This window comes from Temnothorax nylanderi, unplaced genomic scaffold, assembly GCF_030848795.1.
Source record: "Temnothorax nylanderi isolate EJ_2023f unplaced genomic scaffold, tnyl_v1.0 TNYL_tig0001_pilon, whole genome shotgun sequence".
NCBI lineage: Eukaryota > Metazoa > Arthropoda > Insecta > Hymenoptera > Formicidae > Temnothorax > Temnothorax nylanderi.
In genome coordinates, this window is record NW_027249063.1 from 1648336 (window position 1) to 1667164 (window position 18829).

General features: G+C 43.4%; 1 protein-coding gene across 3 annotated transcripts in view; it reads right to left on the bottom strand.

The window, feature by feature from the left end:
• Positions 1 to 18829, bottom strand: part of Shrm (shroom) — a 117292-nt gene that overhangs the window by 26159 nt on the left and 72304 nt on the right. For all 3 annotated transcript variants that reach the window (XM_071706040.1, XM_071705957.1, XM_071705866.1), the window contains exons 6-7: positions 17951 to 18805; positions 16145 to 17857 (exon numbers count right to left, since the gene is read on the bottom strand). In XM_071706040.1, coding sequence (XP_071562141.1) covers positions 16145 to 17857; positions 17951 to 18805 — 2568 coding nt within the window. The remainder of the gene's footprint in view (positions 1 to 16144; positions 17858 to 17950; positions 18806 to 18829) is intronic.

Sequence of the window (18829 nt, forward strand, 5' to 3'; positions counted from 1 at the left end):
TCGTCCAAGCGGGTGACTGCGATCACCCGCTGCAGTCTAATTGTTATTAATTAGTACGATCGCTGGTGCTGCTGTTCCTCTCGATTGAGTGAAATTACATCGATAAGCGGCAACCTATTAACCTGCTACAAGGTGAACGTAATTAGAGACCGTGAGCCTCTAATTGAGTGTCTATAGTCTAGGTATACCTAATCGAGCAACGAAGTAAGAGATCACCATTAATATCAGTTGCAGTCGTAACGCTCATAAATACACGTAAACGAAACGGGCCGAGCGACGCATTGGAATGCGGGATCTGGAATTGCCGCTTTACGCGTTTTCTTCGCGAAAGGAGAAACATACGCGGCCGCTGATGGAATCTGGACCGCGTGTGTTGCAATTTGAGCGGTAAAGAAGTTGGCCTGGTGCAAACCTCGCCTTCATACATCATCGCCGCGCGCGCTCGCGTGGATAAGACGAGAGACCACGAGAGAAGACCGCATAAATTTCTCTTAATTGGTGGTCGCGATCACCGATGAGCGGATTAAAAAAGACTGATGCGGATCCGTTTAATCTGCGTGGCGTAAATATGCAGCCGCGGATAATGGCGGCAGAAGCGGAAATATGTGGCGCTATATTTATAATACCGTCACGTAACGCGCGAGCCTTAAATTAACCGGTTAAACGTCCGGCCACTCCGAAAGTTAAGTAACGACCAGGCACGGCACTAAAGCTGTTTCGAGCCGTACCGATACCCGTGAAATGCTGACGCTGCATCGGCGAGTAGAATGCCCACTGCGTGTCGGGATGCGCTCGCGGCGCGAATCGTCGACTTGACTTGACAATGAATTCGAACGTGGCGCGATAAGTAGCGAGATGCCCTTGCGGAGAGAAATCCGAGCTCATGCTTCGCGAGAAAGGGAGGACGGAGCGGAGTATATTCCGTCTGAAGGGAGACACCAAACAGAAAGAAAGATGCGATCGCTTCGCTTAGCTGTTCTTTCTGCTTCTTACGACCATATCGAACGAATAGTTCTCAGGCTTCGCTCAGTTACTTCTAAGACCCGTCAGACTTCTGTCGAAGTAATAACCGACTTACATATATAAATTCGTGTGTATTACCGTGACGGATCATTAATTAAGATGAAGGAAAAGGCGAAAACAAATCTAAAGATTAGTATATGTTACTGCGCTCGAATCGCAGCAATTAAAATGCTAATAAAATGCTAAATGCTTAGTGGCGCAGTTATGAAGTGTGTTCAGATAAGTTTCAAATATTAATGTTATTTTATATATATGTATGTATAAGGCGAACAAAAACAACAAAATTAGTTGCAAAAATAACATAGAATAATGTAACAACATTGTTTATTCGTCACTTTATGGATACAATTCTGTAGCGGTCTAAAATGTTGCAAAAATAAACTTTGTGATCAAATTACTGCGCAAATGCTATTTGCATCATTCAATGATAATAACAAGAATTAATTGTTTCCATCATACTTCAAATGTGAAAGTAAAAACCGATAAAAATATCGACAGCTATCATCGCGACCATATTGACGTAATAATAGTCTCGATTGCTAAACGGATCTTCAAGTTTGCGCGATGCCAATTTTCAAGTCGGTCGCTCGTTCGATTGTGGATCATTCTTCAATGAACCGGAACCTACTTCCTGTAGAGACGCGTCTCCGTTCCATCGGTAAACTCAAAACCGCTTTGAAGAGATTTAATTTCGCTACGCTACAATGTCGCGGCGACATTTCATAAATCCGACTGCAGACCGATTCAAACGATATTGTGGAACAAAGACGCGGTCCGATCGTGCGCGCGTAAGAATGAATCGCGAGACTTCGCAAATGGAGTGTGAAATTTTGGGTTGCCGTGGCGGAACGATCGATTGTCGAGGAGGAACTCGGTATTATCGATTAGCTATGATATCGGAGCCACTGGAGTGCGAGTGTATGGAAACTCGGAGCGGATCCACTCACTATCATATTAGCCAGTATAAAGGAGGAAATTGCAAATAGTTATATTTCGTTATCAGTTGATTAAAACTTGATAAATTGATTTCTCCTCTATGGTAAAGAGATTTTTCTCTCTTTCCTTGCATAGGTGGCGCACATAAATTGTCTTGCAAATAAATTGTCTTAAGATTGCTTAATCTATAAATCTGTCTCTTTTTATTTCATATTGTTAATATCTTTTATTGTAGATTAAAGCGCAAATAAAGAACAAAATAAAATATATGTAAATAAAAGAAATCGAGACAATTCGACAATAGTGACTAAGTCGAAAATATTCCGTTTGCAAATCTGTTTTGATAGCAATAATATATTATTCTAAACATATATAGTCTTAATATTTGTAAACATATATTAAATCGAAAATATATAACGTAAATTTAACCGTTTAAATTTCACGACAATAATACATACAACTCACTAATCTTTGATAGTTCGCTATTTCGGATTACCGCGCCTTGCAAATATCTTGCGAAATCGTACCAATTAACACCATGACGCTTTAAATTTGAAAATCAGCCATACCTCCGTATCCGAAACTTATTGCTCCCAAAAACCATCGTGCTGATACTGCCCACTAGATTATAAACACTCAAATTCAACATCTGCCCGATGAGCGAGCCGCGATTTCCCGCCGTAGGAAGCTCAGGTCATTGTACACTGGTTCTGGCAACCCGTCTTCCTCGCCCCCGCACTGTCTAACACTGCGGCGATCGATGCCGAAACCAATCACGCATCTGTTGCCATTTTTCATTCGCATTTACTTCGCCGACGATCATTGACCGGAAGAAGTGTGACGAAACCAATGGAGAACACGCGAGTTAGGACGCGGCGCACTTTTTCCAGGACTATCGATCGCGCATGTATCCTATGACAACTGTCAACGAACGCTACGAGAGAACGCGAACGACACAGTACATACTCCGCGAGCGCTGTCAACGGAATGAGTCGGAGCACAGGCCACAAGCTCGTGTAGCGTTGGTGGAGGGATGTCAGTAGGGGGAAATCCCAAGAGTGGGAGGTTGAACGAGAGAAAGAGAAAGAAACAGAGAGATAAAGAGAGAACAGCACACTTACTGCTGTTCTAGAGTTAGCCCTTTAAGGACAGATGTACATGACGATCAGAATGGGCCCCGCGCGACAAATGTATGGAAAAGCTGAAAGCTGAAGACCGTACAAGTACATTTCGCGAGACCTAAAAAGAGACCTAAAAAAAGATGCGTGCAGTACGAGAAGAAAATTATTTCTCATACTGGCGCGCACGAGCGATATGAGCAAAGCTAAAGCGACTTGTACGTTTGAAATGATCGCAGGGACAGGTCAACGGGTCATATTATCGTTCACGACGATCTGAAGTGACGCGAATTGTATGCAAATAAAAGCGGCGAATGGTCATGTTCGCACCTCTGTATCATATTAATGTCGCTGACAGTTTTGCCAGTTACCACTACCGTGCTACGTCGATGGAACCAATGGCGAGATGCACCTCCCGCGGAAACCGGTTTAATCCGACGTCTAGAGCACCTCTAATAGACTGCAGAGTTCACGCAATTCAGCCGCGTCGGCGATTATTCCAAGAATAATTCGTCTTGCGTTGGTCTCGATCGAATGTGAAGACGTGGCGACGGAGGATTGGCCTTTAAGCCATCGAACGTGCCATTTCAGCGATATTGCGAGGCGAAAGATAAAACACATAACGTCGCGGAATTGTCGTCCACCCACCGCGACGCACGCTCGCCTCGTTGCTCTTGTCGACCCGTGTGCCGAGGTCGCGAGAAAGAGGATTAATATCCCCGGCGGATGTTTCTTTACGTTAATACATGTTCTTTGACACTGGCCGGCCGAGCTATGATTCCGCGCGGCAACTTGCAACATCTGCACAGTCGTAACTCGCTCTTCTAGGAGGACAACGCTCGTAAGTTACGATCGCGGCGGGTGAGCCCCGCGCGAACGCTGTAATTTATATGTTACAACTGCCGAAGTTACGAAGCGAGACTTTATGGCCGCGGAGACTCCCTCGATGCGCTTACGGAGTTCGCGGAGACGCGGTAAAACGTCACTCCGCGCCGATCCGCTTCAGCTCTGTGATCATCGGCCGCGCGGTCGAGAAACGATGCACGACGACAGCCAGCCGGTCGAGAGGAGAAACCGGCGCGGGTCGTCGATATAAGCTGTAAATTAGCGCGCGAGACAACGACCTCGGCAGGATATCCCGCGGAAAAACGCATTTCCCGTGTCGCTCGCGTAGGATCGCGCCGTTAATTCGATTCCCATCGACGTCGCGCGCCGCGAATAATCGATGTCTCCGAGCTCATACCGAGTGTGTAATCCCGACGTGTGTAGAAGGCCAGGCACGTACACCGCAGTGCCGTCCTCTCTTCTTCTCCTCGCTACACCAGGCAAATGTTTATTAGAAGCGAAGGGCGGTCTTGTCGGGGATACGGCTCAACATTTTTAACAGTTTCCTCGATCCGCGAAGAGCTCCGGTCCTCCTTTTTCGCATTCTCGTGTAATAACAGGTCTCCGCTCTCGCCGGGGATCGACCGGACTCGGCTCGCTCGCTCGTCCCGAGACAGAAAACCGGCACAGCCGCCGGCGATTGTCGTAGGTAAGTGAGTTTGACGTACACCGACATCGTGTACACCGCACCATATGTATTCCACGGTTCCGAATACCTCTCTGCCTATACTTTCCTCGCACTCTCACTTCACACACAAAATCTATACGCTAGTCTTTCCCTTTCCTGACCACATGATGGTCAGGTCCATTTTCGGTCATCCGGCGACTTTGGAGAGATATTCGAATATTAGGAGATTAAGATTAACGGGAGATTAAGATATCCGAAAAAAAGGAGGGTGAGGCAGAGAGAACTATTATCGAGATCGTCGGGAGATCTTATTTGATTGAAGGAAACGTGACCGTCTTGGAAAACATTTGATCCGAGATTATGCGCTATCGTTCGTAAATAATGCTCGGTATAGCGCCGAACTTTCTGGTGACAAATAGTGTTCATGATTTATCGTGACGCTTACTCATCGATAATGCTGGCTGAAAATAAAAATAGGGATACCTTCGATTTTTACGATCATTTAAATATGGCTACACATAACGCGATGACTAACGCTCTCGATAGTCAAACTTCATTGTTCTGTACGTTTGTCTGTATGAACGAGAAGCACAATTCGAGATACATTTCTATAGATGTAACTAGAAATAGCGAATCTGAAGATTCTGACTGCGATCATCGCGAGGTTATTGCCGTTTCACGTTTACTCTTACTTCCTAGACTAATCTTTCGAGGAAGAAAGTACGGAAGAGGAATAATGTTTCAAATTTAGACGGGCAACTTTCCACAATCTCGGTTAACGATTTTTGGACTCATCATGTGAAAAAACGTGATAACCTAATAATACGACATAGATTGATGAGCTATAGCTTTTTGATGGCAAGCAAAAATTTCAAGATAAAAGTAACGTCGAAAAACTATTCCGCTCGATATCTAAATTTTCCTGAAGATAAACACACTAAGAAAAAAAATATTTAAATCCAAAAAAATATTTATTTAGATGACTGCCAATATCTTACTTAATATAATACACATATTTATTTAGAATTAGATATGTTTACTTAATTTAAATAAAAATATCTAATTCTAAATAAATATGTGTATTATATTAAGTAAATAAGCTATTGGCAGCCACCTAAATAAATATTTTTTCGGATCTAAATATTTTTTTTCTCATTGTCAGTGCAAATATTTGTGTTTATTAATATGAATATCTGTTTAAAAAAGTTTATAGTTAGTGTCGTAAAACGTAATGTCATAAAACGGACCTGCATAAAAGAATGTTAGTTGCTTGTTTATTTTAGTATATCGATACTGTTATCGATATAACAAGATATACCGACAGGTGCGGCGTGAAAATGTAATGTTTATCAGCTTTAAATCTTTAAACAGGACACATTTTATGAAATTGTTTGAAATGGATTTCGATCTGAATTGTTTCGTTTTTTTTTTCTAGAAAACACAATAAAAATCTAGAAAATAACTAAACAATTCCGATCGGAATCCATTCCGAAAAGTTCCATAATACATGCCTATAGATATCGTCCAGATTTGTGCGACATGTGATGGCCGTTCGATAAATTAATGACGGTAAAAGCCAGAATATTAGCGCAACTTTTAAAAACGATTGTCGCTGAAACAACCGAGCGCGTTGTATTTTATCAACGCAAGCCGAGCGCAAGGCGCTTATCAATGCACTTCCGCGGCACGAAAAATGAGACAACGCGCGCCGTGGAAAGCGCGTTTACACTTCGCTCTCGTTCCTGCGAAAAGAATGACAGATTACGAAAACGAGGGCAGCGGTAAGCTCTTCCTAGATACTTTTCTTATCGTAATAGTCGAAGCCGCGCTGTGGGGAAAGCCCCGTGTTTCGCGAATCAACCACTAATAGATACCCGCGTCATGCTCTGCGGTAAAGAAACGATTTTTTAACGCCTCTCTGCGAGGCCAGGTGATTAACTAAAGATATACTTAGGTAATATTTAGATTAAGCGAGTGAACTTTCTGTGGAATGTACACGAACGTGTTTGTCATTTGCTTTAGATATTGCTTTACATTTCAATCCAGTTTTAATGCGAATTGGATTGATTGACATTACCAATACGTAGCAGTGCTATACCTACGCATCTAATGTCAAACGAAAATTTGTGTTATAATATCACATTACAAATATTTTAACGGATATATATGATACGTATGCTGTTTCTAGTATGTATCCTATTATACATTTAAATTGTTTTTGTTAAATTCAGCAAGATTTATACTATTCTTTATTTCTAAACATATTACAACTCGCTTTATTGTGAAGTCGTTAAAATAGCCGGTTGCGGGGCGCACGAAATAGTGTGAGAAGCTGTAAAAATAAACTGCACGCGCTCGTGCAATCTTGCGAAACTTCGCTTTAAATGAGACTGGATGCATTCTGAACATTTACTCGAAGACATTTACTCTTCGAGAGACAAGAAAAATATAAACTGGCATAGAGAAAAGAAACTTTATGCGAGAAATTTCAGGAAACGCTGGTTATAAAATAATGTACATGTTTAAAAAAGAAACTACACATAGAAAAATCATTTCATCCATACAGAATAGAGTGTATTTTATATTATCGTCGTAAGTATAAAGATTATTTGGCGTGTCTATATACGGATCCCTGAAATATAGCGAATACAGTCGTTTTTTAGGTCAAGTCTTCGTATTACGATCGCCAGTCCAACATGGTGATCAGGCCTGTAACGGAACACGCACGTATATTAGCTATATGTTCGCACAAGCGCTCCTACCGCTGATGTCATTCGCTATTCCGGTGATTGGTGATGCTTCCGATATATGTTCACATGATCTGCGCGTCGTCCGCTATTCCGATCGACCGCTTGACCCTGGATGGTTCCGCGAGGTTGATTATTCATCTCGTACCAAACGTTCGTACATTGAAAGCATCCGTCTTTCACCACACGGCATGCGTGGATAAACAATCGTAAAATAACGGAGCGTCTTGACTTACTTTGATAACGTTCCCTTTCATTGCGATAAAGTTCAATAAATTCGACGTTCCGCTAGCTTTCAACGCGCACGGGATTTCGACGATAATAGCCTCCACGCGTGATCGCTAGACGGTGTCGATGATATCGAGATCCACGATTTATGGTTTCGGTTCGAAACTTTATTAGAGGTGGGATATATATCTCAGTTTACTAGATTCACCCGCATGCATGCGGTGCGGCGTCGACCGTCGATTGCTACACGGATTTTATTGCCATTCACAGTTACGCTCTCGTTCGGTCGTAAAAGGAATTTGTGTTGGGATACTTCACCGCCTTATCGAACGTATTAAGCCGGGATCGATCGCGCCCGAACAAAAGTAGGTCGCTGGGTGATTATTCTTGTCTGTCATAAGCCGTCGTTACGGCGCTTTTATCTCGAAATATCTGATGCTCTGTGTCTTCCAGTTTGGATAAATATCGAGCTGTAAAATGCCCAGAGCAAACTGGGCGCCCACACGTCGCCTATTTATAACTTCATTGGCGGCGATTCGCTGTATCTGCCTGCACACGCCGCTGTTTTATTCGCTTAACGAGACGAGGATCCGCTGCGGAGCCGCTATCTGCGGTTTGCTACGTGTACATCGGGTCTTCCTGCAGGTGCGGGAGAGCAGCCACACGGTTATCCTAGCAAATGTCAGCGACCTCGCCGCCGCGATTCAGGCGTCAACGGGGCGATCGGTGTTTCGCTCTTGGCCGAGTCGCGTGTGGCCACTGACTCGACTCGAGGAAGTACAGGAAGTACGCGCAGCGCGCTTGGCGCGGTCGTTCACGTTGGATGGTTCATCGTCGGATCGGAGCTGTTCTTACGAGCCGTTTGGCCGTTCGGTTTACGGTAGGAACCGCGAACCACGCCGTACCACGGAGACTTTACGAGCACACGGAGCTCTTATTGCAGATCACGGCATTGCGCGCGGATTGACCGCGTCGGCCGCACGTGACGACCCGGCGCGTATCGTCCGGTAAACCTTGAGAAGCACGTGCGAGTATAACGCATCTTCTGCGCTTGCTGTGCCTGCTGTTGCCGTTCCGAGACCACCCGCCGTAATAATAAAGTCGCCTGAGATTTGCCTCACATGTGCCTGACATCTGACGTTACACGTGCGTTCGCTCCGCAGTGGAAATTCCATCTGGGAAATCGCGATCGAAACGCGATAATCAAGCGCGAGATGCGCCAGTGCTGGTGATTTAGAATTCCTCTAATATGAGCAAAATTAGGAATATAAAATAGAGTAAAGTTTTTAGCGAGATTTCTAATAAGGTATAATAAAGTGTAATTCTGGCCTTGTTGTAAAAATCGAAGTTAATGTTTTATATTTGTTAATTTTATTATTTCTTCGTATCTATCTCTTCTTTATTTTTGGAATAAAATATATATTTCTTTTAATATATATATGTGGGATCGCGAGCGACGCAGCGGCGCCCTCGCTTGGCTGAGAGTAGAATGAGGGCAGTCGCCCGATAGAAGCTATACGAGCAAGACGTTTGTGCGCTTCGTTAATAATAAAGTTCTTTTCACTATTTCCTTGTAAACCTCGTGTTTCTTTCCGTACGATCCTACATATATATATATATTTCTTTGTCTCATGTTAATTCTCGATTACCAATTGCATTAGCAATGAGAAAAAAAAATAAAAAATGTTAAATACTTTCACTTCCGGTCTAAAACATGCTATTGCGCAACTTTGATGTTAATTCGTGAGCTATGAATAAAGGGTCTATATAATGGAAGATTAGGGCAAAGGTGGAACGTGCTGTCTGAAGATGACGATCGTATGTTAATGTCCATGACAGTGAGTAGGAAACTGACAGCATCCATTCTATCTAGTTGTCGGACGCGCTTAATTGATCGGAGAGAGCCAATTTGAAACGAAATACTGCGGATAAAAGATTCTCGACGTGGAAAAGTTGCGCGACGAGTCGAGAGTGTTACGTGTGTTTGCTCAGGTGCCAGTGGGCTAGATCATTTTCTAAACCGCGAACTGATAAATGCCCGATGGCTATATATCTGATGGACGTAGAAGGAAAACATCGGGATAAAACTCAGTGGAATTTGACAGAATTCAAACTGTCCGTCTTGTCGTACTGCACTCTGACACATGTCCTAACGGTACATCGCTCGGTTAAAATCTAATGCCGGACAATTTAACACAAATTGGACTTTCTCGCTCCTGGAAATTTTTACGTTACGCAATTTTACGATCGGCGTACTCGTGAAAATCTTCCGTTATTTTACTCCTCTGAGATACTAGATTTTATAACAGTCATTTTGAAAATTATATAACAGTGTCTACCCATGTAATAAGAATTTCATCTGAGAAAATTTATGAAAATTCTGAGACATTTCTATGCCAAATGCAATTCGTATAAATATTTGTTTGTGCTGCATCAGTTGAGCACAATTAACTCTGAGATATAATTTATTATATTATTTTGAGTTGTAGATCACGGCAAATGTAGATACATAAAAATAATAATTTATTTATACGTGTATTAAAATTTTTCTCTTTTTAAATAATCAAATCTCTTCGTTATTGCTGCACGCGTACGAATAAAGTATATAACTCTTACCGCAAAAGATACTCGTGAACTTCCGAACAATTTGTGTTAATCATTTAATCGTAAGGTAGACTATCGTCGAGAAGATACCGTTCCTCGAGACGGTCTCGTGACTTCGTGTCCGGTGTCGTCCGGTCTCGAGTCGCTGGCTATTGTCTTCGTGGCCGTTTCGTTTGTTGCTCGTCTCTGTCACGTCGTCGTTGCACTTATATTTCCTTGGTGCGACCGTTTCCTCGGTGAAGAGTCGTAAGTCACAAGCAGGACGACGTGCTTGGTAGCTCGTCGAAGTCGAGCGTAATAAATTTTGTTCAAGTAATTAGACATATATTGCCATGATTTATGTTATCCAAAAATTGCTCTGTAATAATTTTTTTACATTTTAAAACAATTTGTAGTGTATATAATTTTAATTTTCCTTATATAAATAAAAAATCATTTTAAAATAAAATACACGATGTGGAACTCCATCAGCTGATTGTAATGCCGATGAAATTGCTCTTTTACAAAATCTATCTCCAAATCTTTAATTTTGTTGGATTGTTAGATCTTGATCTTATTTAACATATATATATATATATATCACTAATTATCTTTACTATTTGAAAATCATGATAGGATAATTTTAGTATTATGTACATGCAATCTTCTATAGGAGTCAATAATTTTTGTATATTTCGCAACTTAAATATTGAATAAAGTAAGGTGCTTTAAACTCTAAAATATGTACCTTATATACATATGATATTTATATACCTACACGTGATTTCTTGTTATGTTTATCACAGCTATTTCTGATGCAGAAAAACGGTTTATTTTGATTGTAAGTTACGCAGAAGCTCCATTCTGAAATACGGAAGCAAATGTTGCCTAAAAGTTTCAATGGAGATATTTAATAGTTACAAGAGCTTTCTAAATCATGATAATAATTGTATGACATCTGGATATTGTAACTTTGCGTATGATTATTTTATTCTGTGAAATATCTTTTATTATTATACAAAAAATTGCCTATATGCACAGTTTACAAATCAAATATTTCACTCAAATCAATATTTGGAATATTTCATGAAACTACTAGTCCCTTTTAAATCCTAATCTCATTAATAAATGTGAATATTACCGGTATTACCACTATCACTGCTAAACGCACTTAGAATTACGATTGTATACCATTAACCCAGTTTCTGAACTAATCATCAAACGAGTCTCGTCGTGTACGAAGGAGGATGTTACAAAGTGTGGAAAGTTTTCGGTCTTAGTGTACACTTGCACCTCTTTTATGTTAATGTAGGACAAGAACGCCAGCGTAACTATATAACTGTTTGCTTATGTTTAATGGTAGTTAAGTTATTTGTGGTAATAAATGGATACCACGCAGAATGACGCAAGTACGCCGATAATGCGATACAACGTATATCCAATCCACTCTAATTTCATAATATTATATACAGTCCAATAATATTTTCCACTGCTGGCGAAATGCAGCGGGTGGTCTGCAAAAATCAAGTTTCACCATTTTTATGCTCCGAACTGGTGAAACGAAACGATTTATCGCATCCCCGGCACCGTGGTAATTATCCTGATAAACTCAGCACAAAGTTCTACCGTTTTACTCTTTTACTCATTTCCCATATCTAAGAAATGATATATTACATAATGTCAAGCGTACATTTTTACGACCGCGCCTAAGGAAAATATCTATCGGTTGTAGATAAGAGTAATCGATAAATACATACAACGCGTGACGTTTCACCAATACTTGTTCTAATGCTCTCATTATTTTTCTTTCTACAAGGATACATACGTTCCCAGTCCTTGAGAGCAATAGTAGCTTGCTGTGAATCAAGTGAAAGATGTGTTTAATTGAAGCGAAAAACATTACATTAGTGATTCGACTCGAGCCGATACGACACATGAGACGCGTTCTTTTCTTGACGAGTACCAGTTTTACTGGATACCGTCGGAAATAAGATAGTGGAAGATGTCGACGGGTGACAAGACTAACCGGTGTAAACGATACTGCGCGTGTTGTCATCGTCGGTGTCGACTACCTCGTTGTCGAGGCCGCGGTATTGCTGCGTCTAGTTGCAGAAATTGACGCGATAAAATGAGATTTATTTATTGCGGCGATAACAAATTTAGAGCTCTAGTAATTCTAACCGAAACAACATTTAATCTCCATAAAATTAGTCGAATATTTTGGAATAATATATTTAGCGAACAAAATGAATATTTTATTCAAACTTTTATAAACATTTAATAACAGAGATCTATTTCACGAACTACGGAGCAAGACAGAAAAAAAAGAAGAAAGGGACGGGAAAAGAAGTTGGAAAGCACGATTATTGTTGTTATTCGCGATAGTTTTAAAATATTAATATTTAAAATCGCTAAAAATACCGCTTGATTTCGATACGTCTTGCGAATCAATGTTTCTCCTTTCTTGCCATTACTCTCCACGCGTAACCTTCCGAATCGGTCTGACTCTCTGACAAAAGAAACATCGCGCCGCGGCTACGGACCCCGTAATGCTCGAGCAGGAATTCAAAGACCAATTATCACACTGCAGGTGCAATGCCGGGCGCGACGCGACGAAAAGTGAAAACGACTCGGCGACTCGTGTTTCGCGTAACGAGGATTAGCGATAACGCTGCGGGTCGCCACGTAACTCTCCGACTATCGGCCGGAGAACAGAGAAAAAAGAGGACGTCCGCCTCTTGCATAAATCTGAATCGCAATTAAAGGAGCGGGAGAGCGTTTTTATAAACGACGCATTTCCTGTTGACTTTGAATGCCACCAAAAAAGGCGTTTATCGTCACTCAATTTCACATCAGGCTTAAGGGGATCCTATAGTGGCAGTAGTTACCGACATTTTTTTATTTTAAGTAATCTTTGAATTGGCTTTACAGAATGGCAAAATCCTTTTACAGAATTAAAGTACGCACAAAAATCTACCTCGCGACACACGATTTCATATCGGGAACGAAAAAAAATTAAAAATTTTACTAATTTGGGCACATACAGCTGTCATCTGACGACAATAACAAAAATATTGAGTTTATATATATAAAATGACACCCAGGCGAGGGAGGGACAACATGTAGGAACAATATTGTGTAAATAAAACTAAGATTTAACGCCTAGAAGAAAAGATATAGGATAAGCAGTATTGCGTGTAGCGAGAGATGGCGCAGCAATCGAACAAGGACAGATATAGATATATAACATAGAAAACAGAATTAGAAATGTTGACATTACCGGCGTCGAGGAAGTTCGACCTTCACTATATAGGATCCCCTTAAGAATTGCCATGGCGCGAATTTCGAAACCCTCGTTATGCGACGAAGGTTATAAAATTGGCGCAATTAATGAAAATGTCGCGCAAGATACATCGTTTCGATGTCGACAATAAATATGAGATCACTGTCAGGGTTCGTTATTATCGTGAGGCGTATTCGTGGCGCCGCACCTCGTCATCTCAGCGCTGCCGGCGCTTGGAGAACATGATCGAGCACCGACGAACAGGCCAACACGCCCGTGGTGGCACCACGGTAACCTTTTTTTCTGACATTTCTGCCTCGTAGGTTGGTTTATTCGAAAGGTTAAACCGTTGCGCTCTCGAATATCTAACGCGGTCGCTGGAAGGAAAAAGAAAGTGCAGGGAGAAAGAGAGAAACGTCTGGTAACGGTTCTGGCGCTCTTCTGCCAGATAATCTCCTCTTCCTGTCGAAGGTCGGGCGCAAGTCAAATGCCCGTTCGTCGAACCGTGTCGTGAGGTTCATCGGAACATCTTAGCTGGAGTGCGTATCGGGTAGTTGGTCGGTCGCTCGTGCGTTGCAGGTAGTCACCCAATCAGAGCGAGGAGGAAACAAAAGAAAGGTGAAAAGAGTTATCGCTCCGTGAGATCGAGCCGACATCCTGTATCCCAACTGGAAAACCGGGCAGAACCTTCGGCTCGGCGTGCAATAATTATCGGCCGATTGTTCGGACCTCGTTCGGACTCTCTTTTCTGCTCTCCTACCGGCGCGCGGTGGCGTCTTCTGTCGGCGCCAGTGCCCCACCATTCTCGCGCGCGAATCGTTTAAGATTTTCAATAGTCTCTCGCGTGCTCCGTGGCCCGAAAAATCATGGATCGATGAATAAAGAGGTACCGGGTCACAGAGCGCGCTTTGCGCATTATCATCGCTCCTCCGGTGGCTCGCGAAGCGTCCTGTGTTCTGCTTTTCATACAATTACTCGCGCCGCGCGAAATCGTCCTTGCCCGACTTCTCGCCTTTCAAGAATGCGCTCGACGTCGCACACGTCGGAATTTAATAATGTATCCTCGCATACATCGATCGCGCTCAACGAGCGTGACTTTTCTACGTTCTCGCGAAAGCACATATGGATTATATGGTTTGCGACCTTACTTTGCACATAAGAGAAGCATGATTCTCTCTTTCGTGAGACACCGGTCCCTCGGCGGATCGGCATACCGATCCCGCGCGAACTGATGGTTATATACACCTCGACAAGTAAATCTTATGCGTTCAGTATGCCGCCATCGTCGTCCAGGAGGTATGGAGAGAATTGCTCGTAAGGCGTCTCTGTGTCATTTAAGAGTCGCGCTGCACGTAATTCAGGGAAAGTCACACGCTCGTAAATCAGCCTGGATATGGGTACCGTTAGATTTGCAATGATAATCTCATGGTAATGTATGCGATTCGCTCGAGCGAACGAACGAGAAAATAATTAATAACCCCGGGTAATCCGAGTTCGCCGAACTGTCAGTGACGGATATCGCGATCCTTGGGGGTTTACGAGTTTGCGACACCATCAGTGGGAGAGCTTACAAAAACTGGTGTCTCTTTCGTTCGGCATCTCGTTAGCCCTCTTCTTTCGATTTCCATACCGGTGATAGACAACGTTTTACAACTCTGCTTTATGAGAACGTGGATGTGGCTATTAAGTTTTCTAATGACATAATTCACGTCGCGATGGCGCTCTTACGGTTATAAATGTTCTATGTTCTACATTTTATACGGCTTGGATAACATGAAGCGCAAATGGTTTGTAAACTAGTTGTGTAAAAGAAATTATACTACAAGTATGTGATTTGAACATATAAAATACTTTGTGCATTAAACATACATGCATTAACATTCGTATTGCTCTCTCTGATATGATGCTTCATCGTACCGTTCTGTTAATGTTAATTATATGTTTTGTTCTCATTCGAAAAAAAAAAACAGTAATTATGGAAAATTATATAGAACCTATTTATGTCAAGGGAGCGAGATGAGCCAACAAGTTACAAATTATGTTGGGACGAATGATTTCAGATTGTGCGTGGTTGTTGATTGATACGCGTAAGAAACGCTCTACGGGTTTTCAAGATCGGTTGCGCGGCGCTTCGGATTTCCGGACGATCTATCGAGCCTCACACAAGCCATACCGAGAGTAAGGTGTACTTACAGTTACCTCTAATTCAATTGATCGATCGTGGGATAAGCGAGATGGCGGGACATCGCGGGCACATGGATTATAATGATGATACTGTATCTGACAACGGAGGCGGCTATTTACCATTCAATTACATTGCAATTACGGGATCGCGTGTGCCCGTATCTTAAATTACGCGATGCCATTTCAGCAACAAAAGCTTTAACCTGCTCGAGACCTTTAATAATTGATAATCACGGAATGAGCGGCATGGAAAAAAAAAATCATGGGCTCGTGTCTCCAAAGACTAACAAGTTCTGATAGTAAAAATAAACCCTGATGGTACCATTAATGGTGATCGTTATCATTAATGGTCTAGAGAAATTAAAATAACGAGAAGTTTGGTTTACCGTTATGCACAACCGCGCGACTGCTTGTAATTGGTTAACTGGTGATAAATGATAGTTGATCAATAATAGTAAATGTGACATGCAATTGATAGAAAGAACGATGTTGAGCGAATGTAGAAAAATTGTTATGCAATCAAACTTACCCTTGGTGAGAGTGCGGAGGTGCAGGTCTCGGTGGAGGCGGCAAAGACTTCCTACCGGATGTGTTCTGTCGCGGTGCCAAAGGCGGTGGCGGCGAACTAGGAGAATCCGTGCCGTACTTCTCCGTTGGACATTGAGGCTGAGGTTTCTGCTTAGGTATATCAACGTACTTTGGTGGTAGTGCGTAGTAACCGTGCGTAGTCCTCTGTGTCACGTCGTTAGGACGTTGGTGATGATTAGGAACGTATTTCGGGGGTTCGTGATATTTCTGCGGGCTTGACTCCGAGGGGAACAGCTTCGAACTGGCTTCGTATCCCGTTTTCACCGGGCTGCTAATGGAGAAACTGTGGTTTCCGCTCTTCAGGTATTTGGATGGACTCTTCGCGACCTCTGTCACTGGCAGATAATTCGGTCTCGAGGATGGATTCGTGGTGGCATTCTTATCCGCGTTTTTAGGCACTTGAGGCTGCGGTCTCTGACCTGAAGAAGATTCTAATTTCTGGCCGGAATCGTTTCGCAACAAACCGGACGCGTCGACGCGCGTCCCGTCAACTCGCATCGATTCCTGCCGAATGATCCTCGGCTCTACCGGAACTTGCGGGGCGGGTCTCTGATTCCCGGAATCGCTGTACCTTTGCGATATGAGATCAGGGAGTTGCGCCGGAGGTCTGGTTGAATAAGATCTCTCCTCGGATATTCTCCTCGTCGGCGCTATCTTCCCGTTCACCATAAGTTTCTGAGTGGAAGGATATCTCAGACTCGAACGTCCCGTAACTACCATCCTGTGCGTGGCAAAACCGGCCGAGACTCCGTTCTCCAGTACCATTTCGGAATCCACGTGTTTCAGCGCCGCGGATCTCACGAATTGATGCTGTTCCTGTTCCTGCACGCCCGTTTTCGTCGAATTCGGGGAGGATTTGCCAGTGGGCTTATCGTGATCTCTCTTGGCGCTGTGTTTCGATCTTTTTATGGAATGTCTTTCCGACTTGTGTCGTTCGCATGACCTTTCACGATTGATCTTTGCCGTTTCCTCCGTCTGGTGGTGAATGTTGTTAGATTTACGCTCCGTGAAACAATCGTCGCTGAGTTCGGGTGGTGGGGGCGGCAATGGATCGTCGCAATCGTGGACCTCGCTCTCCGTGACCGTCGGCGGCGACGGTGGCGGTAAGTCGGGACTGGGTATTCGTTCGTTGTAAGCGTTTCTCAGGTGTGGCTTTTTAGGCGGCCTCTCGGGCACCCAGTCGTCTATCGATATGGCTGGTCCGACTATCACAGGGCCCAATAAATCCGTGGAGAGACTGCTGCAACTGTTGCTATGTTGATGCTTAGGGCTTGGCAAGTCGTTGTTTCCTTGATTCTGAGTTCTGCTAACGTTTTCCCTCCAAGCACCACTGGCGTAATCTGACGCTGAACTAGCTCTTCGGGATGAGGATGGTCTCGGTCGAGGGGGAGGCTGCGGCGGTGGACTTTGAGGACTCTGAGGAGCTGGTGCAGGGCCTTGTGCCAACTGGGGTTCCGATCGCCAAGATGCTTGATGATGTCTCTCGTAATAAGACAACAACGCTTTCTTTTGAATCGCTTTCAGAGTAGGATCGGACACCCTGTGACGTTTCTCGGGATCCAAATAAGTGTAACGCATTTGTTGCTGCTTTTCTAATTCATTGATGCGTTCAGCTACCGAAAGCTGTGGTTGTGGCGGTGAACTTAAGGTCATTCTGGAAAAAGAAATGTTATACATGATGTAGTTAATAATTCGAATTATTACATAGAAGTATAATAATTGTAGAAAAATGTATTCATCAATGTACCTTGAAGATTGCGTGGATTCCTGCGGCTGCGTCGTACTGACTGGATAAAGTTTTCGTTTGCTACGTTCGCGATCCAAGTACAGCACGCTTTCCGAATGATGCCGTTGAGGAGTCTGCACCCTAGCGCTGTGAGCGATTAGCTGCTTGCTACATTGAATTCCGTTAGTTTGACTCACGTCGGACATCGATCCGTGTATAGGATTCCAATTTTCGGAACTCTGCGGACTCGCCGCTCCAACTTGCTGGCGTGTAGGGCTTTGTGGCATAGATTGAGTGTATTTATCGTTCTCGAGTCTGCTCGAATTGTCCCACTGATTCGCTTGTGACCTATCATTCAGCGAATCATCGTCGAGATTGGATTCCTGCCACTTGCTGTCTCGAATCGCCGATGTTTGGCAGATATCACTAATCGATGCGGACGTCGTGCAGTGACCGATCACCGCTGGCAAGCTGGGTCTACCTTGTCCCTGCTTGTTTCGGTCGTTCATCGAAGACTGCCATTTGTCGAGGCTGTGCCTTCCTTTCGCCGGCGTGCCTATTCCGGACGTACTGACGTCGCTCATGGAACTCTGCCATTTCTCGTGACAACCGTTGTTGGGTTTTTGAGTTAGAATCCCTCCGTTTACGCTACTAACGTCTGACATGGATCCATGATGCCATCGATCCGATACCGCTTGACGAGGAGGCATACCGCTTGATACGCTGACATCCGACATCGAGCCATGCCATTTTAAAGTCTCACTGCTAGAGGCGCTACCACTAGACGTAGTCACTACGCTGTCTCTACCCTCTCGCGAGGTATCTTCCCAAGACGTCGCAGGCCTTTGTGCTACCGCCTCGCTGTCTCTCCTCAATCTGATAAAAGGAGCAATCTCTCAT